The sequence below is a fragment of the Siniperca chuatsi genome, linkage group LG4, assembly GCF_020085105.1.
Source record: "Siniperca chuatsi isolate FFG_IHB_CAS linkage group LG4, ASM2008510v1, whole genome shotgun sequence".
NCBI lineage: Eukaryota > Metazoa > Chordata > Actinopteri > Centrarchiformes > Sinipercidae > Siniperca > Siniperca chuatsi.
The window spans coordinates 10982217-11007890 of record NC_058045.1 but is presented as its reverse complement, the minus strand read 5'-3'; the positions used below and the strand labels follow the sequence as shown (position 1 = coordinate 11007890).

General features: G+C 38.8%; 4 protein-coding genes and 6 non-coding genes across 10 annotated transcripts; 1 reads left to right on the top strand and 9 right to left on the bottom strand.

Annotated features, from left to right (window-relative positions):
* Positions 1-9959: 9959 nt before the first annotated feature.
* map2k1 (mitogen-activated protein kinase kinase 1) lies at positions 9960-20886 on the top strand. Its single transcript, XM_044193968.1, has 11 exons — positions 9960-10257; positions 16986-17196; positions 17672-17818; positions 18045-18122; positions 18305-18356; positions 18620-18744; positions 19482-19689; positions 19926-19990; positions 20091-20149; positions 20277-20322; positions 20409-20886. The coding sequence occupies exons 1-11, from the start codon at positions 10175-10177 to the stop codon at positions 20520-20522; spliced, it is 1188 nt and encodes a 395-aa protein (XP_044049903.1). The 5' UTR covers positions 9960-10174; the 3' UTR covers positions 20523-20886.
* On the bottom strand, positions 20887-21858 carry LOC122875144 (60S ribosomal protein L4-A-like). Its single transcript, XM_044193976.1, has 4 exons — positions 21697-21858; positions 21406-21489; positions 21101-21221; positions 20887-21010 (listed from the first exon to the last, which is right to left on the bottom strand). The coding sequence occupies exons 2-4, from the start codon at positions 21480-21482 to the stop codon at positions 20939-20941; spliced, it is 270 nt and encodes an 89-aa protein (XP_044049911.1). The 5' UTR covers positions 21483-21489; positions 21697-21858; the 3' UTR covers positions 20887-20938.
* LOC122875627 lies at positions 21293-21359 on the bottom strand. Its single transcript, XR_006377862.1, has one exon. It is a non-coding gene; the product is annotated as a small nucleolar RNA SNORD18 (small nucleolar RNA).
* On the bottom strand, positions 21570-21640 carry LOC122875621. Its single transcript, XR_006377856.1, has one exon. It is a non-coding gene; the product is annotated as a small nucleolar RNA SNORD18 (small nucleolar RNA).
* Positions 21859-22996: 1138 nt separating the features above from the next.
* LOC122875155 (60S ribosomal protein L4-like) lies at positions 22997-23981 on the bottom strand (the record flags this gene model as incomplete). The annotated part of the gene is given in 5 exon segments (XM_044193995.1): positions 22997-23077; positions 23080-23119; positions 23210-23330; positions 23515-23598; positions 23806-23981. Coding segments are annotated over 5 exon segments (450 nt in total), but the record flags the coding sequence as incomplete, so codon positions are not given.
* Positions 23402-23468, bottom strand: LOC122875626. The gene has a single exon (XR_006377861.1). It is a non-coding gene; the product is annotated as a small nucleolar RNA SNORD18 (small nucleolar RNA).
* Positions 23679-23749, bottom strand: LOC122875620. The gene has a single exon (XR_006377855.1). It is a non-coding gene; the product is annotated as a small nucleolar RNA SNORD18 (small nucleolar RNA).
* A 666-nt stretch (positions 23982-24647) lies between the features above and the next one.
* LOC122875142 (60S ribosomal protein L4-A-like) lies at positions 24648-25619 on the bottom strand. The gene is made up of 4 exons (XM_044193973.1): positions 25458-25619; positions 25167-25250; positions 24862-24982; positions 24648-24771 (listed from the first exon to the last, which is right to left on the bottom strand). Exons 2-4 carry the CDS (start codon positions 25241-25243, stop codon positions 24700-24702), a joined length of 270 nt encoding a protein of 89 aa, XP_044049908.1. The 5' UTR covers positions 25244-25250; positions 25458-25619; the 3' UTR covers positions 24648-24699.
* LOC122875624 lies at positions 25054-25120 on the bottom strand. The gene has a single exon (XR_006377859.1). It is a non-coding gene; the product is annotated as a small nucleolar RNA SNORD18 (small nucleolar RNA).
* LOC122875619 lies at positions 25331-25401 on the bottom strand. Its single transcript, XR_006377854.1, has one exon. It is a non-coding gene; the product is annotated as a small nucleolar RNA SNORD18 (small nucleolar RNA).
* Positions 25620-25674: the final 55 nt, after the last annotated feature.

Genomic DNA, 25674 nt, shown 5'->3' with positions numbered 1-25674 from the left:
CTCTCCTCTACTTCACTGGGTGAAGCGCGGCCCACTTTAAACTCTGGTGACGTCATGGGCGCTGATGCTGCACCCCCACCCCCACCCCCATCACCAAGCCCTACACCTCTACACACACACAAACACACACACACACACACACAATGCCTTCTCCTTAAACATAATCCTACAATATTCCTATAACAACTTGTGAAATATTACTCAACTTGGAACAACACCCTTAACAGGTATACAACCTGTCGGACACTTAAAGAAAATACAAAGATAGAGTCTTTTCCATAAAGAATCATGTGTCTTATGCTTGCCATACATGGCTGCAAACATTCAAGATCATAAGAGGTGAGATGGGGTAAATTGCCTGGAACAGTGTAATTATTATAATTAGATCCTATATTTTTCTGCAAGGGTGAACACTTCATTTCTCCTCTGAACCAGAAAAAAAAGGATACATTCAGATCAGGTAAAATTAGATTTTCCTGCCTATTCAGATGATTGTTCAAAATCCACCTGTACTGACACATTCTCACCTGCCTATGCCAGATTTATGCTCCAGTTTAGAGAGGAAGTCAACTAGCGATTGATGGCAAAAAAAAAATCTAAACTAACATATCATGTTTTGTCATATCCAAAGCCTAATGTAGCTAAATTCCTCGGTGCCTTAAACATCCATTGTTGTCTAAAAAATATTAAAAACACATCAGTGAACTACACTGTTGCAGTGTATGGCATGTTTCTTCATAACAATGATCGCAGGCACTTGTTTACAGTTCGTTTAGAGTCAACCCCACATACACTGTCCTCCTGCTGTAAATACTCACAAGAGCCCCTGGAGTGTATTAATACAAGGCTCAAAATAGTCCCCAACAAATGCATCATGTACTCTGGTTTGAGTAACTTTTGCCACAGTGTCCACCTGATTTAGGAAAGTACTCGACCTTTTTGAAAATTGAAACCATATTTGTAAGCCTTTTCAAAGATTTACGTCTTCAGCAGGAATAAACAAACAAAAACAGGCTTGGTGCTGAGTGCCAAAGACAGGGTAGAGTTGTTAAAAAACTGAGCGATGGATTGAGACACTGTTGGTTTTGATCTTCTCATGGGACTTATTGAAAATTAGAAAAATATAGTATAACACCAGACTCATGCTTAAATTAAGTGTCAATGCAGAATGTCGTGAAGGTATGTTACAGGAAGCGCATGACAAGACAACTGAGAAGTAAATTATGAAACAACAGGGAAGGTGATAAGTATTGTCCACGGCTTAATTTAATAATGCTCAGGATCTAAGTACAGCACACGTTCAGCATAGCTCTCAACACTGAAAAGAGCTGTAGTCACCTACATCACCAATCAACACCTCTGCAGCCACTCCAATCTTGCTATTGGCCTCAACAAAACTCTGCTGACACTGCTGAGCCACTCAACTGTATCGAAATATGCTTTTTAAAAGTTTTAACAACCTTAGTTTCCAAGCTATAAGAGAAACACTTTTCAGATATTTCTCAGTGATTATGTGCAATGTCAAAATCCCTGAAATAACAACTAAAAATCTTTTACACATCTACACTCTATAAAATATACATTTAAATGGTCAGTGTCTGATTTTACAGTAAGTACCTGATCTCCCAAATTCAGCTGACTAGCTACATTTAATTACAATTAGAACAGCACATGACCTGATACATGAAGACAGCGGTGGGAGAAGTAACAATATCACACTGTAAAAATACTTCAAAGTATGTATTATGTATGAAGTACGTAAGGCAAGGAAAATCCTCCAAATCCAGCAAATCCTCACATTTTAGAAGCTGGAACCATGAAATGTTTGACATTTCTGTATGAAAAATTATTTAAACAATTAATCATTTATCATAGTCGCTGCCGATGAATTTTTGGATCCACTAATCAATTCATCGACTAATTGTTCTAATTTTACATATTGTTGGCTAGTTTAATCTCTAACAATGAATCATATTTTATAAACTCTCCATGCGTTTTGTATGTAAAATCTTAATTTGTAAAGTAACTAGTAACTACATCTGTGAAATATACACTCTGAAATGTAGTGGAGTAAAAGTACAGTCGCTCAAATTTGTACTTAAGTACAGTAGTTGAGTATATGTATTTAGTTACTTTACACTACTACATATGAGTAACTCTCAGGTGGATGCTGTCTGTTTGCCATAAACTAGTGCAGTTCAGCATAGTCCATCCCCCTAAACCAAACCTGCAGCATTCCCAGCAGTGTACATCACTTGTGTGTGTGTGTTCATGTCTCAATCATTTACAAGTACTTGTTCTGCCTCAGTTCAGCTGACTGTTGGACTTTTGTTTTTCCTTCTTTATCAGAAAATGTGTTCGCAGGCACATTCAGCACATGCAGTCTTCTGTCTGCCATCTTTGGGCCGGCTCCAGATTAACTACATCTGCCCAAAAGTAAAAGAAGACACAGTTGCCATTGCCTCTGTATTAGCTCGCCAAGTTATCTTTCCCAAACAGAAGGGCACAGCTCCACCTTCCCATCGCCACTGGCTAAGGGACATTATGCTCTGTATGAAACACGACAATCTCTTACACCAATTGAGGATCTGTAAACAAACTTTTTTCCACTCCTTGATTTCTTGATGTTCCTTGATGTTTTTTTTTATCCTTTTCATGCATGTTTTATTACTGTTATCTTTTTAAAGATTTGCCTCCATCTATGCTAGCCATTAGTCAAGAAAACACATGTTACTTAAAGCACATTTTAAACATGTAAATCGCACAGAAGATTCAAAAGTCTGCGTTAGTCTGCATCTGAGTAGACTCCATCCTGTCCAGGAGGGGGAAACTCAAGGTGAAGGAAACAATTAAATGAATTTCATTCTGTAAAAAAGACTAAATGGACCAACACTTGAAAATTAAGTCAAAGTGTTGCAGGTGATTCCCTTGAGTGCGGATTGAGGAGGAAATCTCAAACACTCCAAATGAGATTCAGCCACTGAATAAAAAGCAAATACTATGCTTATTAACAGTTATTCCAAGAACTGAAAACAGTGCATGAATACCCACTTGTCCTACCATAGCTGTCCCATCCTGTGGCTAAATTTCTGTCTTAGTCATTGGACAGATTTGCATGTTTGGGAACCCAACTGCTGGCCTCTCTTCTCAGCCGGAGCAACTGGAAGCTGTTATCGGCTGCTTCAGAAGCTGCCTTTGTAGCCTGCTGTAATCCCTGACCACGAGTCCCTAACTCCCCAAACAATGTAGCGGTGGATGAGGCAACAAATCCACAGCATCAAACAAGACATGCAGTATTCTGGTTTAGCAGCACTGCTGCTCGTCCTCGATCAGTGCATCTGAGCTTGTTCCTTTTATGTCTCATCTGCTGTGTCCTTACAGCAATGTCTGGTGAGTAAATAGTGTTGGACTGAAACTCTGGAGCAGTAGGTTGTAGGCCAATGTGATGCCTGTTGTAATTCTCAGTAACCATCTTCCCTAATGTGTGTTCGCTCTGCAGTTATTTCTGACTTTTTTTTCCTTTAGCCTTTCTTCTTCTTACCGTTAAAGGGTCAGTCCATGCAAATTACAAAAGAAACATAATTTCAATCAGCAGTTACTCATTGAAAGAAGGGCTTAAAGAAGTATTAAGAAATCAATTTGTTTGATATCATGTGCACAGTAGGAAACGTTGAAGACATATGTGAGGAGTCGACAATTACATAGAGAGGGATAGAGTGGTACAGAAACCACTGGTTCACAGGGATGTGGAAAAAGTGATATGGTCAGATGAGTCATCCGTCACCACACTCTCAACAAGTGGGCGTGTGCATGTGTGGCGTACACCAAGAGAACAGCCTGAATGCTTGACCCCTACAGTGAGGGGATCTGGTGGCTCTGTTATGCTGTGGGAGGGCATTTTTCTGGCATGGTTTGGGTCCACGTCCCCTTATAGGTAAGGGTCATTACAAATCGATGCTAAGTTGTTCTGAGTGATCACCTTTATCCTATGGTTTCTATCCCGATGGGAGTGGTCTCTTCCAGGATAACAATGCCCCCATCCATAGGGAACGAGGGCTCACTGAATGTTTTGATGAGTATGAAAACCATGTGAATCATATGCTGTGGCCTTCGCAGTCACCAGATCTCAACCCAACTGAACACCTATGGGAGATTCTGGGCCGACATTTTAGACAGCGCTCTCCACCACCATCATCTAAACACCAAATGAGGGAATATCTTTTAGAAGAAGGTGCTCTTTTCTCCAGTAGAGTTCCAGAGACTTGGAGAATCAATGCTAAGACACCTTACCTTACACCTTAAACAACCAAATGCTGCAAAACAGAAACCATACTTAAAAACAGAGAGAGAAAAGAAAAACGAAAAATTGAATATAAAAAAAGCAAAAAGCAGAAAATAAAAAACAATAGAGTGCGAGGCTGTGTGGTAGGCTATTCATTTATTACAAGTTTGACAGCAATGAGATGATCGGCTCAAAGAGACTGATGCAAAATATGAGTGGTAAAAATGAAATGCGTGATTGCCGGCCAATTGAATTGGAAGCAGGGGGAAAAAAATTAAATAGAGTAGAATAAGCACAATGCAAATACTACATAGAATTTTTAAATAGCAATAATGTAATGGTAGTGGTAATATTGATATTAATAAGTTAATAATAATAGGAATGACAGCTATAGGAAAAATAATGTGAGTATTAGTAACAGAGCCAATAACAACAGCTGCTGTAGTAGCAGTTGTCGAGCAGGAACACTGGGGCAGCAAGTGGCCCACAACCATAGATCCAGTCTCTGCAGCTCCGGAGGCAGAAATACCTGCTGAAAGCGACAGAAGGAGAGAGGAGAGACGAGAAAGCACAAAACTATGGGAGAGAGAAGATGTCTAGTTAGTAACATGCAGTAATGGGATAAAAAAGCATACAGACGGAGAGGGAGAGGAAGAGAGAGGAAAGAGGAGCATCGTGGGAAGTCTCCCAGCAGTCTAGGCCTATAGCAGCATAACTAAGAGATGGTTCAGGGCTCACCTGAGCCAGCCCTAACTATAAGCTTTATCAAAGAGGAAAGTCTTAAGCCTACTCTTAAATGTGGAGATGGTGTCTGCCTCCTGAACCCAAACTGGGACCTGATTCCACAGGACAGGAGCTTGATAACTGAAGGCTCTGGCTCCCAGTCTACTTTTGAACACTCTAGGAACCACAAATAACCCTGCATCCTGGGAGTGCAGTGTTCTAGATGGGTAATAAGGTATTATGAGATCTTTAAGATATGATGGTGCCGAACCATTAAGAGCTTTGTAGGTGAGGAGAAGGATTTTAAATTCTATTCTGGATTTTACAGGGAGCCAGTGCAGAGAAGCTAATATTGCAGAAATATGATCTCTTTTCCTAGTTCTTGTCAGTACACGTGCCAGGGCATTCTGGATCAACTGGAGACTCTTGAGGGACTTATTTGGGCAGCCTGATAATAAGGAATTGCAATAGTCCAACCTAGACGGAACAAATGCATGGACTAGTCTTTCGGTATCATTTTGAGACAGGATGTGCCTGATTTTTGCAATGTTACATGGGTGAAAGAAGGCTGTCCTTGAAGTTTGTTTCATATGGGAGTTAAAGGATAAATCCTTAATATATATTTAAAAAATCTTCTGCTTTTTCAATTACTTTGAAAAAAAATCTTTAAATCATATCTCCCTCATTGAAAAATCCAATGAGACACAAGATGTATCCTGCTTCATTGAAATGTCCATTCTCAATGTATGTGCACTGGAGGTTTTAGATTTCCATATCACAGTTGTGTAAGTTACATATTGAACTATGATTGGCTTCCAAACGATGATGTCATAAAATCATGCTTGTATGTACTCGTCTTAAAGTCTGATTAAAGGTGAGAACAGAGAAACTTTGCCCCTTCTCTGACTGAATGTGAAAACAGTCCTCTAGTGTCTAACTAGGTGCTGTGGGGGCTGCAGTTAGAGTGAAACACAGTGGAAATATTTTACCACATACATCATTCTGCACAGTGAAGCACAAACACCCAAGTTAAGTAATAATGAAGAAAACACATATGGGAGTGAAGGGTGACTTTAACAGAATCAAAGTGAACTCTTTTTATGTTGTGATTTTGGATACTGTCACAATATCCAAAACAGCCACACAGGTGTTTTCAGTTATTGTGGCTGATTAGATAAGGTCAGGCTGAAGTTGTGTGGGACTTCAACTGAAGTCATAATAAGCAAAACTCATTTTTGAGTGGAAGGGGACTTTGAGTGTCATTTTCCGATGTTTAGAGCACCATGGATGAAATTACATTCACCCCCTGTGTATTGGGGTGAAGGGGAAATCTCAGAGACAGATATTTCAAAACCTGGGTAAATAAAATCCAAACGATCATCCTCCAGTAGAGGTAAATGAAAAAAATATGGAATATTATCATTTGATCAAATATAATCATTTCTTGTAAGATTGCTTTTACCCTACTCCCCACAAGTAATGTTATTAAAAGATGACTCTAACTTGAACTTTAAAATCTTTACTTTCATAACCTCTTTAAAAGTCTGGTGATATATATATATATATATATATATATATATATGTTGATTTGTTAACATTTTACATTTAACCACCTTGGGGTTGGTTGGAGGGGCGGGTGGGCGGGTGGCTGGTTGGGGGTGGGGGTTGTTTGTTTTAAATCCCAAAGACGATGTACTTCTAAGAACGTCTGTGTTGGATAAAGCATGGGAAAAATTGTTTCTGTTACATTACTGCAACACCTCCCACAGACCCTTTACCCATGCAGGTCACATTTAGTGAAAACAATATTCTTTTTGAAAGTGTAGATGAGTGGTTCCAAACCATGTCTGCTTTTGAACCCTTAATACAAAACATTGTCTACAGTACTTGCAACTCCTCGTCACAGGGTGCATGTTTATCAGTTGTGAGCAGTTCATTGGAATAATTTTAAGTTATTGAGATTTTTAGAGGTTTTTTTTTTTTTTACAAGAACAAAAGCAAAGATTTAGACTCTGTGAAGCAGATTTTAGTTTTTTCCTATCCTAATAATAATCTTGCGACAAGTTGCGGGGGTTCTGACCCCCAGGAAGGGAAACCACTGGTGTAGATGTTTTATGTGTCCACGTGGGAGACCAGGATTGTAGTCAGGTCTGATATACTCGAGTGCCCACAACCCAATTTGTCAAAAGCAACTTAGAATTCACATGGTTCCTGTCCATGGGCTCGGGATAGGACACGGCCAATCTTTCCTCTCTGTCAGTCCTGGTTTATGGAGAAAAATATGATTTTGGCAGCAAGACGCTTTTGGTAAACCAGGCACGGCTCAGTGGCCTTGTGTCTGTCAGGGCAATGTGTAGAGACTTCAGAGCAGATTGTAAAAATGGCAGCAAGATTCAAGTTCTGCTTGATATCTAATCTACATGGTACGGTTAGGCTGACAGCTGACACATCATTCACTAGGGAAGGTGATGTGCTCCTGTCATTGGTAGTTCTGATTAATTTTTTCCACAGAGGTCAAACAGTCTGACTGATACAGTATGAACCCCAAATCAAAGAAAGAATAGATCAAAAAGTTTTTTTTTTCATTTTGTGATCTATTTGAAAGAATAGATTAGAAAGTTTAATAAAATGAGTAGGTACAAACGTTGAAAGCATTTTAATGTTCAGATTTGAATGCTGCAAGGTACTAAAGTTGATAGAATGGCTTTGTTATATGCAAAAGCCATTGGAGATTTGATATATTGTGTATAAATGGTAAGCAGTGCACTGATGGAAAAAGAGAAGAAAGCTCGGGAGAGTACTGGTTAGCGAACAAACAGTCAGTAAGAGAGAAAAAAGCTGGAGGTTCAGAGTAATGTGGGAGTAAGACACAATTGGCAATAGCTACAAATATTAAAGGTTGACACAATAAAGTTCTTACATTTGGCAGCTTTCACATTTTTATTATCACTGTTGAAAATGCTGACTTAAATGGTATATGTTTAATGTCTACTGATCATAAATGTATTCTATCCTAATTACAAATTAATGATATTAATCTCATGAAGTGGTTTTCAAATCTGTTCCGATGAGTATCCTGCATTAAAAGCATGTCCCCTATTTGCATGATAATTAGACACAACTTGCATAAAAGTATTACATTATAAAAGTACATTATTGGAAGGTCCAAGTGCATCATTGTTATTCTGGATTTGGATGAGTAAACATTTAAGGGACTATAATGGTGGGATGAGAGATCCTGAATAAAAATGTTTTATTTAATAGGAAACAGACAGTTTTCAGCTTTATCTATACTGCTTTATTTTTCACATTGTTAAGTTCAGTGGTAAAACAGCAGAACTTGCATCTCATTTCTTTGGTAACTACACTAGAATGTACAGTTTTGGACTTTTGTAGTACTGTAAATGATTCATTTCTTAAGAATGGGCTGGATGTACCCTCACTCAAAATTAATGAAGACCTTTGTGAAGAAGTATTCAGATCCTTTACTTAAGTAAAAATAGCAATACCACATTGTGAAAATACCTCATTACAAGTAAAAGTCCTGCATTCAAAACTTTACTTGAGTAAAAGTATGTAAGTATTATCAGCAAACTTTACATAAAGTATCAAAAGTTAAAGTGTTATTGCTATTATATATGAATCATCTTGATTAATATTAGGACTACTTGTAGATGTTTGTGGTTGTGCTAATTTAATTACTTTATATACTGTTGGGTAGTTTAATCTACAGCAATGCATCATATTCTATAAAATCACGTTTGTAGTGTCGCTGTCCTGTGAGAACCACGTATCTAATTTGAATATACTGAGTCTAAAATGATGAAATCAGCCTGTAAAATACACATCATGTACTTGTTTTAAAATTGTAGAACATAACTCCCCCAGTGGTGGAATGTAACTAAGTACATTTACTCAAGTACTGTTCTTACGTACAAATTTGAGGTACTTGTACTTTACTCAAGTATTTTAATCTTATGCTACTTATGCTGCTTAATTACATCTCAGAGAGAAATATTGTATTTTTTACTTCACTACATTATTTTGACAGCTTTACTAATTACTTTACAAATTAAGATTTTTACACAAAAAACACATGAAAATATATAAGTATAGCTGAAACAATTAGATGATTAATCGAGTGACAGAATATGAATTGCCAGTTATTTTGATGATCGTTTAAGTCATTTTTCATACAAAAACATTTCACAAATGTGACGATTTGCTGCTTTTCATTTTGATAATTAGAGTTTATTTTCAATAATTTTGAGGTTTGGACTATTGGTTGGACAAAACAAGCATTGTGAGGGTGTCACTTTGGGCTCTGGGTAATTGTGACAGCATTACTCACTATTTTCAGAATTTTAATAATCAGCATATTAATCCTAAATAAAAATAATCATTATCTGCAGTCCTATACAAAATAGTTCAAAATAAGCTCCAACTCAATCAACTACAACAATAAAACCCTGATTTTACATTAATGCATAAGTAATAATAATATAATGATGTAATATATTATAGTATAACAGTCAAAGACTTACTTATACTTACATACTTTTACTTTTTTAAAGTAAGGACTTTCACTTGTAACAGAGTATGGTATTAGTACTTTTCCTTAAGTATAGAATCTGAATACTTCCTCCACTACTGAACTCCCTCCAGGTGGCTAAACCCCCCAAATTTCCAGAAAAATTACAGAGGACCTCGTTGTCCTCAATAGTAGCTACCATGGGTGTATTAAGAGATCTTGTATAATAACAGAAATAATAATAATACTTTGTATAAATACATCCATAGTAGCTTCAGCCCTGCTCCCAGCTCTGTTCTGTTCGAAAATGTCCTGTTACTTTGGTTACAGCATGGTAATACCACCCTTCACCGGCAGAGGGGGCGCTGTCCCAAGCAGAGCCATGCTGTCCGGAAGACGAATGTAAATATTTTTGTGACGTTTCATCTCCCGGATCATTCACATCCACCCATCCCACTAAGAAGAATATCAGACCTTCCAGTTTAAAACTGCACTACTGTGTGTCTTACTCAGTACTTACTCTGTTACTCAGTAACCTGACGGTGCCTTTTTAATAGCAGAGCTCTTTTTCTTCGGGTTTCCATCCATATCGCTGTAGCTCGTGTGCTTCTACACCAGCTTGTTTTTTTGTGTGCAACATGCAGAAGAGAAGGAAGCCAGAGCCGATCCAACTCAACCCGATCCCCGATGGAAACACTATCAACGGCACTGGAGCCACAGAGTGAGTGTCAATAATCATCTACTACTGATATTCAGACTGGTGGATGAGGAATATTGATAACGGCTTTCTGACTTATCATTTATGCCAGCTTCATGTTAAATATGCTATAAAGGCTCATGGCAACTACAATAGATAGATAGATAGATAGATAGATAGATAGATAGATAGATAGATAGATAACTCAATAGCCCCTCTACAGTATGTGTAAACTTGTAAACGTGTCTGTGTGTGTGTTTGTGTGTGTGTGTGTGTGTGTGGGGGGATTGTTGATTGGGGTTGTGTGAGCTCACTGAGGTTTACACTGCAACTAATGATCATCTTCATTATTATCAGTTAACATATTGAGATTTGTTAATTAATCGAATAATTAATTAGGCCTATCTAGGTTCCCAGAGCCCAAGATGAAATCTTCAAATAGCTTATGTCTGATGCAACTAATGATCATTTTCATTATTGAATAATCAGTCTATATTTTATTCACTTAATCATTTAGACAATAAAATGTAAGGAAATAGTTGAAGACAAATACCCCTGAGCTCAAGTTGACATCTTAAAACAGCATTTTCTCTCAGACTAATTGCCCAAAACACAAAGATATTCAATTTACAAACAGAGAAAAGCAGTTAATCCTCACATTTGAGAAGCTGGAGCCAGCAAATGTTTGGCATTTATGCTTGATAAATTACTTAAATGATTAAGCAATTATCATAATAGCTGGCGATTACTTTTCTGTTGATCGACTGTCGATTGTTTCAGCCCTAACCATCAGCCAAAAACCCAACCAACAAATCCTTATATTTTAGAAGCTGGCATTGGCATCTTTGGCATTTTTCCCTAATAAATGGCAACAGTTAATCATTTAATGCACTAGTTTACACTAAATAATGCAGCTGCCAACATTTTCCAATTTATTTTTTCACTTGTAACTATTTCTTACTTGCTTTCACAAATTAATTAAGTTACAGTGAAAATCTAAAAATCCTTGTCAACAGACCTTTTTCACAGAAGATATGTTAGGAAAGCTCAAGCGTAATTAATAACATTATATATGGCTGCATTCCAGTTAGATGAGCTAGTTCCAGGGTCCTGATTTTGTGCATGCTGGCGCCCTGGCATGGCTTACTGGGACACGTGATGGAACTGAGCCATCGTTAACAAAATTTGTTTCACCTGTGCTTTTCCTACTATGACAAGTCAAAATGTCTGCAAAGGTCTATAATGTGCAGCTCTCCTTGTGGTGTCATGAATGAGCAGGTCGCTCTGTCACTCTGACTGCCCACTTTGTGTGGACAGTGATTAGTCAGAGATTGACCTTTGCAGGGAGGCAGCCTGTAGAATGATATTTCTGTGTGTTGAAGAAGTTTTGCGTAGGCCTGTTCCCACCACCGTTTGACAAAACACAGTAATGGAGATATTAAATTGTTGTGACTCTGTGCTCTCGTAGTTCTCAGTTCACAGAGAGAAGCCCAGTCAGTCCAGCAACAAACTGGATCAGTTGAGATGAGAATTACATAACATGTCATCCCTTGTGATGGCTGGTTTTCTAATGTGTTGTAGAGGTGAAATATTTCATTGTTTCATCATTAAATCATATAACTAAAGGCCATTTGGGTCTTTTGCAGTGAATTACTTAAAAAGCAATCGACTAAAATCAAATCATTTCTAAATATAATTCTGCCTCAAACTTGTAGGTGTCACTTTCCACAGCTCAGTTTTTTTAGTACAGATTCACACTGCTACAACCAACAATTATTTTAAATTAATCTGCCAAGTATTTTCTCGATTGATTGATTAATCCTTTGGCCTATGAAATGTCAGAAAACAGTGAAAAATGTTCATGCGTAAAGCAAGGTGACGTCTTCCAATTGGTTTTTTTGTCTGACCAACAGTCCAAAACACAAAGATATGCAGTTTACTACTATTTAAGACAAAGAAAAGCAACAAATTCTCGCATTTAAGAAGTGGGAATCATCACATGTTTAACATTTGTGCTTGAAAAATTACTAGCCAACTAATTTTTTGTGGATTGACTAATCAATTAATAAACTAATTGTTTCAGCTCTACACATTCAATGGCAGATACTAATTGACATTAGCTGACAATGGATAGAAAACATCTTAACTTAAATACATTTTTCTTTACTAGAACCATAAAAGATATTAGCTGATGTTAATGATGTTTATGTTGGAGGATCAGCATGCCTTGGCTTTGCTCAGGAGAAGTTGTTGATGATGACATAATGTTTGGCTGGAGCTGAGCACATTCCTGCCTCTTAGGCCAAGGAGCACGATGCAGCAACAATCAGGAACTCTGAATCAGAGATTTGGAAGTCTCTGTTGTGTCCCTCTTCCCACCACAGCAGGAACTCACAATGTGTGTGTGTGTGTGTGTGTCCAGTAATACTGCTGTATTGTGCACTGTGACACAGACTGACACAAGGCTGACAGAAAGCCATGCAGCCTGGTGTTACTCAGACCTCTTTTCCATAAAAAGACAGTTTTATCTGGGTCCACACTTTTAGCTGTCTGAGGCTCTGAAGCAAAGCAAATCCTGTTTCAGACCAGTGATGGTTGATGACTGGTCTGCAGGCACACCCCCTCCCTCACACTCTGCACACATTTGCTTTGTTAACACTGCATAAAACTAAACTCCTGCACACCCACATGAAAAAGAAACAGAGATAAAATCTGTTATAGTTACACAGTTACAGCATTACAGCAAGTTAAATTGTATTTATCTAATAATGAACGTATGTATGTTGTTTGTCAGATGACAAGGGTGGCAAAGAAGTTTTCTATATTCCAGGATTGCAGTCTAAATACACGCCAAATCCATTAAATGTTTATTCAGTATATTATTAGGTGAGAAGTTAATGTCTAGACTCTAGACCAATTATTGATAGTCAAATTAAATTAAGTTAAAGTTTAAAATAAGTTTTTGAGCAACTCCTGAGCAATGTGTGCCTTCTTCATCATATCAACTCCAGGGTCTAGACTTGTCATCATAAAGACAACTTCTTTAAAGCCCAAATGAAAAATAAATAATATTTATGTCTGATTTATAATTTGTTGTAAGAGGTGACCAATGGGCATCTGAACTTGTAGGTATTATGGAGAAGTAGGGAGATAAATGGCCACTACCAAAAGTGCTAAGTGTAAATGTTAAACATGGCAGATACCTCAACCAGAATTTGAATACCTCCTGATTTCCTAATATTAGCTCTGCAAGGTCCTTAAGGAGCCAGAAGGTGGAAGGGTGATTTGTTTTTGGAGAGCTGGAGCTTTGCCAAACATTTGCAGACCAGTGCAGGGGAGGACTGAATTTAAAGACCCAGGCTAATTTGCTCCACATGTGGTATAATAGTATGGGTGTGTATGTCTGGGGCTACCATAGTTGTGATGGTAAGATTTGAGGATGAAGCCTGTGTGGGTTCTTACAAGGGCAAACCAGGATCTTTTTCTGGGAGCACTTGCCACTGTTCCATGTGTGTTAGATCAACAAATTAGGCATCCTTAGGCTGCAGATGTCCACAGATGTCCTGCAGTTTGTCAGGACTCAGTCTAGGATCTTGCTATTCTGTAAGAATTAGCTACAAAGGCAATAAAATAGTGCATAAAATAGTGTCACAGAATCATGTAGCAAACAATTAAAGGCCCTACACAGCCATGGTTCATCCCCACAGGTGTTTTGTATTTTGGGTGATTATAACTCTTCTCAGCTTACACCTGTACCATTATTATTGGTACACTGAGTTTAATGACCTCATGTTATTCTCAGCATTGCTCCACCCAATAGGCCTTTTTCACAGCAGACATTTTGACTTGTCATAGTAGGAAAAGCACAATTGTTACTAATAACATGTACTAATAACATTAACGATGCCTCTCTTCTATTCAAGTGTCCCAGTAAGCCGTGACAATGAGCCAGCATGAACAATACCAGCATCCTGAAACTGAAACAGCTAAATGGAATTCAGCCATCATTCATTGTATTAATTACACCTGTGATTTTTCTACTGTGACATGTCAAAATGTGTTCTGTGAAAAAGGGCCTGTACTTTATAAGGATTTTAGATAGCAATAATTCCATATTATATCTAGTCTCATAATACAATATCAATATTATGCTGGAACTAAGGAAAACCTAACAGTTGAGAGAGGGGAGAAAATACTCATGTTTCAAAACAGACAAATAAGCACATTATTTTTGGGTAATTTGGACCAGCATACAGGAGGATCTGATGCTCACAGTAGCAGCACTAGCAGGTGTTGCATATTATGTGCAGATGAGCTTAATACAATCAATGAGCCTCATATTGAAACCAGACCATTCTACTCTGGTGAAAAGGAATTGCCATTCCAACCCACCAAATGCTTTCTCAGCGTGAAATGGCCGGCAGCCATGGGAGAAGTGTACTGAGTGGCTGAGTGGCACACATAATGCCAGCCAAGCATGTAATATTATCAGAGGAGATCTGAGAACAAATAAAAACAACATGTTCTGGATAGGCCTGCTCAGGCAATTTGCTATTTGCTAAAATCGCATACTGTCGTTTAGGGAATCTTGAAAGCTTTATTATTCAGAAAAGTGTTGCTGTCCATTCCTTTGTAGAGAGTTGTTGTGTTTAGAAAACAGTGTAATTTTTTTTATATTGACACACTTGATGTGCAATTACACAAGTGAACACAAATCCAGGAATAAAGCAAGTGTGGGTGTGAATGTGTGAAAAGGAAATCAACGACTAACCCATACAGCAGCCATAGTGCATGGTGCTGATTCTTCATTGGTTAAATACCACTTACCATATCCTGTTTCATCACAAAGGAATTGGTACTTGTTTGCTATAGTCCGAGATATGCACGCTTGGTTGCAAAAGCATTTATTTCCCCACTGTTGCGTTTTCTTGCAGAATAAAATCTTTTGAAAATAAAATCATGCCTTGTACTATTTATGTGCATTTTGCCTGAGTTTAACTTTATAATGGAAGTCAGTGGAGGTATTGGAAAGTGTAAAATTAAAGCACGTTTTCTGTATTAAAAAAGCAAGGAAGATATGATGATCTATTTTCCTTGGAATAACTGACGCTCATGACCATCACTAGATGAACCACTGATTCTGTGATGCTCCTGTTTTCTGATACTGAATCCATCAAGCACCTTTCAGTCCACTGTGATCTATGTTATGGGTTTGGTGGGAAAACAGCAGATTTACAGCAGTCTTAAAGGGAAAACAGTATGTAGGCCTCACAACTGCATTTTCTTAAGTTGTTTTAAGTTTGATCTGGTTTCATTTATTTCAGTTTGATAACTTCAAATTTCATAGAATTTCTGTTTTACAGTACTGTAATATCCTATTCTTGGGCAAAAATCTAAATAACTTTAATTTTTAAAGATTTTATAGTCTAAGAAATACAGTACCCAAGTCACAAGGCAAAACCTAATACTGCTTCTAATTTTTATGTATGTGTGGCTCACCACCATAACATTTTTGATCTACTGGATGTCCTTGGACATTGTGTGGATGGAGCACAAAAGGACAGCGTTGTGCTCACTTCCTCCTGCACCTAGAGGGGGGGCTACAGTGTGCAGCTACTGTAGTCCCTCCCACATACGTATTGTTTGGAGTGTCTCTTCTCAGTATCTCCAGCCACCTCCACCCCCAGCTCTTGTCGACAAAACGCCCACACTGCCCACAGCCAACTCAAACTCAGCGCCTCGTCTCCATGGATATGCAGGCCTACTGTCAAAAATAAAACCACTTAACCCTCTCTTTGCTGTGTAGTGGAGCAGCAGAGAGAAGAGCATACTGCCCTGCTCTCCACTGAGTCGTGAGATTTAAAAAAGCATAATTGTCACAGAGCTTGAAGAAAATTATCTTATCATCAGAAAACCATATTATAATGCAAATATGAAAGACTAGCACTTAAATTAAGGATTAATTCTTTGTTAGAAGCTGAGGATAGAGCAGTTTGTATACTTGCAGGCATATGAAATGTCCTTACAATCAAATCTTGCATGCTTCTGTTGTTCTGTTATTCTTTTGCAGCATAAAGCTTCTAGCTTTGCATTAACAAACATTCACTCAAAAATGCTCATTTGTGCCTTGTTTCCAATAGTCTAGACAGCTACACTCTTGAAGTTTTTTAATAACATAAAATCAGTTCACAGACAAGCTCTTTGACATCTAATCAGTTTAATTAACTCATTACCTTCTTATCAAGTTCATGATAAAAGCTTAGACTGGCTTTGTGTTGCAGTACATACAGTGTTTTGCGATAGTGGAGTGGAAGGGGAAGGAGAGGTCACTTCGCAATTTATTTCTCATGGAAATGCATTGCCATGACAACAGCATCAGGGGGAGCGTCAGTGCTAAGAGGAACTCCGAGCTTGCTCACATCGGGATCTGGGAAGGAACACTGAAACGCACCCTGTGACCCTTTCTGTCTTCCTGCTGTCTTTTTAGTTGGTTGCTATTGTTCCCAGAGGCAGGTGCAGTACTAGTTGTCACATACCGAGCTCTGTCTTTTCAATAATATTATAGATACAGTAGCTCTGGACGCACCGTGGATTGCCTCATATCTCCCCTCTGGGGACAGCGGGTACTTCCAGGAAAGAACATCAAAAGTTCTGTCTGAATGGACTCAAGGACCTTTTATTTAGGGAAGAATACAATAATAATATATGAATTGCTCATCTTTCTTTCTGTCCTTCTTTATCTTCTTTCTAAGAACAAACTTGGAGGCGCTGCAGAAGAAACTAGAGGAGCTTGAGTTGGATGAGCAGCAGCGGAAACGCCTGGAGGCCTTTCTGACACAGAAGCAGAAGGTGGGAGAGCTGAAGGACGATGACTTTGAGAAGATCTGTGAGCTGGGTGCAGGCAACGGAGGAGTTGTCTTCAAGGTCTCCCACCGACCCTCTGGTCTTATTATGGCGAGGAAGGTAAGCTGCTGCCCTGGTGGATGGTTATTGGTAGGGCTTTAGTGAAGACACTGTGGAAAAAAACTTTTAAAAAAAGGTATTTTTGCTTTCAGCCTAAACTGTATATAGTAGAGATGTGTACATAACTATTAACAGAGTTTTCTTATTAAGTATATCAAACAGGCATTGATTTTTACAGGCATCATCACTGTTTTCAGGGAGTGTGGAGTCAAATTTGTCTCTCATTTTCCAGTATTTACATATTACTATGACAAGTCTGTCAGAAATTCCAGCAGCTACTGTATGATATATATAACATTGAAATACTGACTGAAACATGTGTCCATATTTAAAAAAAAAAAAGTCTAATAATTCTTTGATCATAACATGTATAGTATCTAATGTTCTTGTGTGTGCCCACAGATTGAATATCCTAATATTTATGTTGTGTGTGCTCTGAGAAGATAAATAAAACCTGATGTCTTCTGTGTTCCAGCTGATCCACCTTGAGATCAAACCAGCCATTAGGAACCAGATCATTAGGGAGCTGCAGGTGTTACATGAGTGTAACTCCCCCTACATTGTGGGCTTCTATGGAGCTTTCTACAGCGATGGAGAAATCAGCATCTGCATGGAGCACATGGTACTTATCTTTAATAGGTTTTTGCTGCCAGTGTACTTACACAGCATTCACAGTGCTGCAAGAGTGCTGAAAGTGTCTTGCATGTTATTTCTTCCACGTACAACTCACTAGTATTGAAAGAAACTAATTTTGTTTTAAATGTGTTGAATTTCACAGATTATATTTTAAATTTCAAAGAGTCCTTTCAGTAGATGCTCTCCATGTTTTCCTTCCCTGCTGGCTGTAGGACGGAGGCTCACTGGATCAGTCGCTGAAAAAGGCAGGCAAGATCCCAGAGCAGATCCTTGGCAAAGTCAGCATCGCTGTGGGTAGCTCCAACACCTCTCCTACCGGTTTCGTGCTGTGGTCGTCACACTACAGCTATATGTTTTGTTTTTGGATATAAAAGTATTTATCACTGACGCATATGTACTAGTACATCTTTCTTTTGCACTACCAAATAATCTGAATCCATACCACACTGATATGCAGTATTTGTCTTTCCAGGTGATTAAAGGGCTCTCCTACCTGAGGGAGAAACACAAGATCATGCACAGAGGTCAATCACTATTTCATTTACTAAAAGATGCGAGGCAGAGTATTGATCTTCACCTTACAGTAATTCCCTATTTCAGGTGCATAGACTAGACCTTTGTTGTACATATGAATGATGAAAGGAAATGTCTGTTAAAACAGACAAGCATGCGACGAGCAGCCCAACATGCACAGAGCCTTTGCAGCATTTTGTTCTGTGGTGCTTACTGTTCCCCACTGAACAATTGCCCACCATGTCCTCCTAAATACTGCATGTCCCTCTTTCAGATGTCAAGCCCTCTAACATCCTAGTGAATTCCCGCGGTGAGATCAAGCTGTGTGACTTTGGAGTGAGCGGACAGCTCATAGACTCCATGGCCAACTCCTTTGTGGGCACTCGCTCTTACATGTCTGTGAGTCAAAATGGGCACGCTCCTCCTTTCCTCCTGCACTCATTCACACATTAGCCTTTAGGATTCCTGATACAATTAAAGAGTTTCCCCTCGGGGATCAATAAAGTATTTCTGATTGAGTCTCAGATTTAAATGTGTTAAGCAACTAGAGTCCGAAGTTCAGACTAGATTCCCAATTTCAATGACTCAATCAACTGGGACTGGCTTTGTACAAAGGCTTCATGTCGAGTAGGCCAAATATTTTTTCAGCATCAGCTATGTTAAAAGTAGTAACACAGGCTATGCAATATATATAATTTATACCAGTGATCAGATGATGTAATGTAGAAAATGTGGCTTTATTAAAAACTATTTAAATTTATAAAATCCCCAGTTTAGTCATTTGTATTAACACAATAGCCATTGATGTGGCAGATGCAAATTCATTTTTTTGTTAGCGACTTGCATCCAAGCGTCATTTGACTAAAAATGGTTACTCAAACTTGGGACAGGTATCTCTCCAATTTTACTCTTTTTTTCCTGCCTGAAGCGTTTCACTGTCACACTGCACTGGAACGTGATAAAAAAACCTTGATCATTTAGATCTTGTTTGACATGTAACTGTATGTAATGAATTTCAGATTTGCTTTAGTCTGTTTCTTGTTATGCTGCTGTAATTTATCTGCAATGTTCTAATTGTTGTACAAATCAGTAACGGTAGGTAATGTAGTAGTGATAATTGCATCTGTGTTGTGCAGCCGGAGCGTTTACAGGGCACCCATTACTCTGTTCAGTCGGACATCTGGAGTATGGGTCTGTCCCTAGTTGAAATGGCCATTGGACGCTTCCCTATCCCACCGCCTGATGCGAAGGAACTGGAACAGATTTTTGGCTTCCCAGTAGAAGGGGAGGCAGCCACCAGTGAGTCCTCCCCAAAGCCATGGCCCCCTGGGCGACCAGGCAGCTGTAAGTCTGAGATTACGCTGGTCTGTTCTGTGATTCTGCAGAGTGGCTTTTTTAAATTACAAACTTTGAGTCAAACAATTTCAATGTCTGTTGAAATACATTGAAATTGTTTACAAGAAATAATTTACAGCAATGTCATGAAGTGACATCTATTGGTGACGAGTGATGATTAGTGCAGAGGACAGCAAATTATGACAGAAGCTGAGATCTTTTTTTTTTTTTTTTAACCCCCCCAGCATACGGACCTGACAGCAGACCACCGATGGCTATATTTGAGCTGCTTGATTACATAGTCAATGAGGTGAGTGAGTCCACTATATGACCACTTCCTGGTGTACATTGTTGTAATACCTTTGATGGTATTTGATCCATTCACTGCTGACTCAACATTTAATTTTCAGCCTCCACCAAAGCTACCCGGGATATTCAGCTCTGAATTTCAAGATTTTGTCAATAAATGGTATGTAGGAGAAATATTTACTGGCATCAGACACTAATGGAAAATCCATATTTGCCCATCACACTTTTTACGCCACCTAGTGGTGTTAAAATGCACTACTTTAAGATGGTTTGTGTCTCCATTGCAGTTTGATAAAGAATCCTGCAGAGAGAGCAGACCTGAAACAGTTGACAGTGAGTGCACATATTTAGCAGTTCTCTCATTTCCAAAATTTTTCTTAATCTCTTCAGCCATTTTACACACATTTCCTTTTCTTCAGGTGCATCCTTTTATCAAACAGTCTGAGGCAGAGCAGGTTGACTTTGCTGGCTGGTTGTGCAGTACCATTGGACTCAATCAGCCTCTGACACCAACCCACAGTACAGCAATGTGAGGCCTGTTCTGACTACAACAAACCCCAGATCCTGGAGGTCCTCTATTGACTGGATTTGTATTATGGGGAAAATGTGTTTATAAAAAGGAGTACTAAATGGATTTAAAAGTTGTGCAATCAATAGTTGTATATTTAGTGTACAAACCTACATGCCAAGTGAAATTAATTATGTATTAACAATTCTTTGGGCTACATTGCAGGCCTGCCTGAAAGCCATCTTTTTCTAATAACCAAATTATTTCTTCATGACAAATGCTGCTCAACCTGTAGGCTTGATATTCCTCTTTTCCATGTGTCCTTACAGCGCCAGCAGACTAAAATCATTGTTTGCTTATGTGAAATAAATAGTCTGGTAAATCAAAAATTTGAAACAACTGATTTATTTATCACTGATCACCAGTCTGTTAAGTATAGATTTATGCCTTGGGTTTGGCAGGTGCTCCCTCCTTTCTAGGCTTCTTCTTGGGTTTCAGCATCTTGGCCTTGATCTATGGAGAGAAAAAACAAGATTTTAAAATCACAACCAACAATTACAGTCCACAGTCTTTGCTTCCAGCTTGAATTGTTTAGGTTCTCACCACAGGGTCATGCTTGAGGATGGCATGACATCTTGCTGTCTTGGCATAAGGGTTCAATTTGAGCATTATCCTCAAGTTCTTCAGAGGATTCTTCTTCAGTACTCTGCGGTTGATCTTCTTGCTGTAATGACAATATAACCCAGTCTTAACAACGCAAACGTCTGCTGAACTGCAAGTTGGTAATAAACTTTGTCGCTCAGGACTCCATAATAATCAGGGTTCAGAAACACGGACCTGAAGTGGAACATCATCATAGTTGACAAGCTGAAACAAAATTTAAAGAACTGAAAGTGGGCCATGCTTACTTAGGCGTACGAAGAGCTTTCTGGATCTCCTCACTCTTCAGAATCCTGCTCAGGTCTGTGTTGGTCATCTTGTGCATGGGCAGGCTGGAATAAATAAGCCATTAAGAATTTAATTCCTCATTTGAAATGATGGAAATAATAAACTTACAAGTCTTATATTGCACAAACTCAGAACTTCTTAAATATCACACAGTTTCAAAAACACGGACCATGAAGTGGAAGCTCATCACCATAATGTGATCAACACCAGCTTTACTTGTGCTACAATAAATTGCTTTCTTAAATACTCACTTGTAGCCGACCTTCAGGGAAGCAGGTTTACGCCAGGTGCCGTACAGCTCATCCAGCTTGCGGAAAGCACTCTCAGTCCAGATGCAGAAGCGTCCAACGTGACCACTAGGGGCGAGCCTCAGGAGGTTCAGTTTGTTCACATTCTGCAGAGTGATGCCTTCATAATACAGTACAATAATTTAACATTCACCAGGTTGAGTGTTATCTTGTTGCTTCTTTTAAAAAGTAATTTAAAGTTAACATCTTCAAAACATGATAACCAGTGATGCCACAAGATTCACAAAACTGCAGCATGAGTCTTATACACCTGCATAAATACAGCGCTATGCTTTGACTGGAGTCTTAAAGAAAGCAGCAATTCTGCCTTTGTCTCCACATTGTCTCATTTTTTCTTGAAGTTGGTAAAACCACTGCATATGAACCATACATTGCTAGGCATTACATATAAATACTTTGAAGATAATGTTCTTATATCCATTTAGCTAACTAATGACTTCAACATTTGAACAAATAACACACCTGGAATATTTCTGAAGGCTTTGGTGACACCAGCGCGGCTTTGGTGACACCAGCGTCTTGGTTGTAGAAAGATTATGCACGGCCTTCTGCGTTGGATCCATCTGCGATTCCTCATCTTACCCTTAACCAGCGTCTTTCCCAGTAATGTTTTACTCAGCCTGTGCTGCAACCAGCTTAGCTTTTTTTTTTTTTTTTTGCTTTCCGTCTGCACTTCAGACAAGTAAAAACACACAGAAGGGATTCCCCTAAAACGGCGGGGACGGTCTAAAAAGAGCTATGATTCCTACACTCTTCATACAATACGGATATAAAAACACCATCAAACATCCTTCAAGCTGAAATAAGCACTTGAACTTCGCAATCGTTTCAATTCTTGTGTACAGTACCACTGGACTCAGCCTCTGACACCAACCCACGGTACAGCAACATGAGGCCTATTCTGACTACAACAAACCCCAGATCCTGGAGGTCCTCTATTGACTGGATTTGTATTACGTGCAAAATGTATGTTTATAAAAGGAGTACTAAATGGTTTTAAAAGTTGTGCAAGCAGTAGTTGTATATTTAGAGTACAAACCTAATGCCAAGTGAAATTATTTTTTAATTATTGAACAATTATTTGGGCTATATTGCAGGCCTGCCTGAAAAGCCATCTTTTTCTAATAACCAAATTATTTAAATCATGACAAATGCTGCTCAACCTGTAGGCTTGTCCTTACAGCACGAGCAAACTAAAATCTTTGTTACCTTATGCGAAATAAATAGTCTGGTAAATCAAAAATTTGAAACAACTGATTTATTTATCACTGATCACCAGTCTGTTAAGTATAGATTTATGCCTTGGGTTTGGCAGGTGCTCCTTCTTTCCAGGCTTCTTCTTGGGTTTCAGCATCTTGGCCTTGATCTATGGAGAGAACAAACAAGATTTTAAAATCACAACCAACAATTACAGTCCACAGTCTTTGCTTCCAGCTTGAATTGTTTAGGTTCTCACCACAGGGTCATGCTTGAGGATGGCATGACGTCTTGCTGTCTTGGCATAAGGGTTCAATTTGAGCATTATCCTCAAGTTCTTCAGAGGATTCTTCTTCAGTACTCTGCGGTTGATCTTCTTGCTGTAATGACAATATAACCCAGTCTTAACAACGCAAACTTCTGCTGAACTGCAAGTTGGTAATAAACTTTGTCGCTCAGGACTCCATAATAATCAGGGTTCAGAAACACGGACCTGAAGTGGAACATCATCATAGTTGACAAGCTGAAACAAAATTTAAAGAACTGAAAGTGGGCCATGCTTACTTAGGCGTACGAAGAGCTTTCTGGATCTCCTCACTCTTCAGAATCCTGCTCAGGTCTGTGTTGGTCATCTTGTGCATGGGCAGGCTGGAATAAATAAGCCATTAAGAATTTAATTCCTCATTTGAAATGATGGAAATAATAAACTTACAAGTCTTATATTGCACAAACTCAGAACTTCTTAAATATCACACAGTTTCAAAAACACGGACCATGAAGTGGAAGCTCATCACCATAATGTGATCAACACCAGCTTTACTTGTGCTACAATAAATTGCTTTCTTAAATACTCACTTGTAGCCGACCTTCAGGGAAGCAGGTTTACGCCAGGTGCCGTACAGCTCATCCAGCTTGCGGAAAGCACTCTCAGTCCAGATGCAGAAGCGTCCAACGTGACCACCAGGGGCGAGCCTCAGGAGGTTCAGTTTGTTCACATTCTGCAGAGTGATGCCTTCATAATACAGTACAATAATTTAACATTCACCAGGTTGAGTGTTATCTTGTTGCTTCTTTTAAAAAGTAATTTAAAGTTAACATCTTCAAAACATGATAACCAGTGATGCCACAAGATTCACAAAACTGCAGCATGAGTCTTATACACCTGCATAAATACAGCGCTATGCTTTGACTGGGGTCTTAAAGAAAGCAGCAATTCTGCCTTTGTCTCCACATTGTCTCATTTTTTCTTGAAGTTGGTAAAACCACTGCATATGATCAGCCTCTGACAGCCAACAACCACAGTACAGCAATGTGAGGCCTGTTCTGACTACAATACGGATATAAAAACAACAAACCCAGATCCTGGAGGTCCTCTATTGACTGAGGATTTGTATTATGGGGAAAATGTGTTTATAAAAGGAGTACTAAATGGATTTAAAAGTTGTGCAATCAATAGTTGTATATTTAGTGTACAAACCTACATGCCAAGTGAAATTATTTTTATGTATTAACAATTATTTGGGCTACATTGCAGGCCTGCCTGAAAGCCATCTTTTCTAATAACCAAATTATTTCTTCATGACAAATGCTGCTCAACCTGTAGGCTTGATATTCCTCTTTTCCATGTGTCCTTACAGCGCCAGCAAACTAAAATCATTGTTTGCTTATGTGAAATAAATAGTCTGGTAAATCAAAAATTTGAAACAACTGATTTATTTATCACTGATCACCAGTCTGTTAAGTATAGATTTATGCCTTGGGTTTGGCAGGTGCTCCCTCCTTTCTAGGCTTCTTCTTGGGTTTCAGCATCTTGGCCTTGATCTATGGAGAGAAAAAACAAGATTTTAAAATCACAACCAACAATTACAGTCCACAGTCTTTGCTTCCAGCTTGAATTGTTTAGGTTCTCACCACAGGGTCATGCTTGAGGATGGCATGACATCTTGCTGTCTTGGCATAAGGGTTCAATTTGAGCATTATCCTCAAGTTCTTCAGAGGATTCTTCTTCAGTACTCTGCGGTTGATCTTCTTGCTGTAATGACAATATAACCCAGTCTTAACAACGCAAACTTCTGCTGAACTGCAAGTTGGTAATAAACTTTGTCGCTCAGGACTCCATAATAATCAGGGTTCAGAAACACGGACCTGAAGTGGAACATCATCATAGTTGACAAGCTGAAACAAAATTTAAAGAACTGAAAGTGGGCCATGCTTACTTAGGCGTACGAAGAGCTTTCTGGATCTCCTCACTCTTCAGAATCCTGCTCAGGTCTGTGTTGGTCATCTTGTGCATGGGCAGGCTGGAATAAATAAGCCATTAAGAATTTAATTCCTCATTTGAAATGATGGAAATAATAAACTTACAAGTCTTATATTGCACAAACTCAGAACTTCTTAAATATCACACAGTTTCAAAAACACGGACCATGAAGTGGAAGCTCATCACCATAATGTGATCAACACCAGCTTTACTTGTGCTACAATAAATTGCTTTCTTAAATACTCACTTGTAGCCGACCTTCAGGGAAGCAGGTTTACGCCAGGTGCCGTACAGCTCATCCAGCTTGCGGAAAGCACTCTCAGTCCAGATGCAGAAGCGTCCAACGTGACCACTAGGGGCGAGCCTCAGGAGGTTCAGTTTGTTCACATTCTGCAGAGTGATGCCTTCATAATACAGTACAATAATTTAACATTCACCAGGTTGAGTGTTATCTTGTTGCTTCT

Excerpts from the sequence above, each read along its gene's own strand:
- map2k1 (XM_044193968.1), top strand. The coding sequence starts at position 10,175 with ATGCAGAAGAGAAGGAAGCCAGAGCCGATCCAACTCAACCCGATCCCC. Across the intron at positions 17,819-18,044 it reads GCATCTGCATGGAGCACATG|GACGGAGGCTCACTGGATCA; the intron begins GTACTTATCTTT and ends TGCTGGCTGTAG. Across the intron at positions 19,690-19,925 it reads CCCTGGGCGACCAGGCAGCT|CATACGGACCTGACAGCAGA; the intron begins GTAAGTCTGAGA and ends TAACCCCCCCAG.
- LOC122875144 (XM_044193976.1), bottom strand. The coding sequence starts at position 21,482 with ATGCACAAGATGACCAACACAGACCTGAGCAGGATTCTGAAGAGTGAG. Across the intron at positions 21,222-21,405 it reads AAAGCTCTTCGTACGCCTAA|CAAGAAGATCAACCGCAGAG; the intron begins GTAAGCATGGCC and ends TTGTCATTACAG. Across the intron at positions 21,011-21,100 it reads TCCTCAAGCATGACCCTGTG|ATCAAGGCCAAGATGCTGAA; the intron begins GTGAGAACCTAA and ends TTCTCTCCATAG.
- LOC122875142 (XM_044193973.1), bottom strand. The coding sequence starts at position 25,243 with ATGCACAAGATGACCAACACAGACCTGAGCAGGATTCTGAAGAGTGAG. Across the intron at positions 24,983-25,166 it reads AAAGCTCTTCGTACGCCTAA|CAAGAAGATCAACCGCAGAG; the intron begins GTAAGCATGGCC and ends TTGTCATTACAG. Across the intron at positions 24,772-24,861 it reads TCCTCAAGCATGACCCTGTG|ATCAAGGCCAAGATGCTGAA; the intron begins GTGAGAACCTAA and ends TTCTCTCCATAG.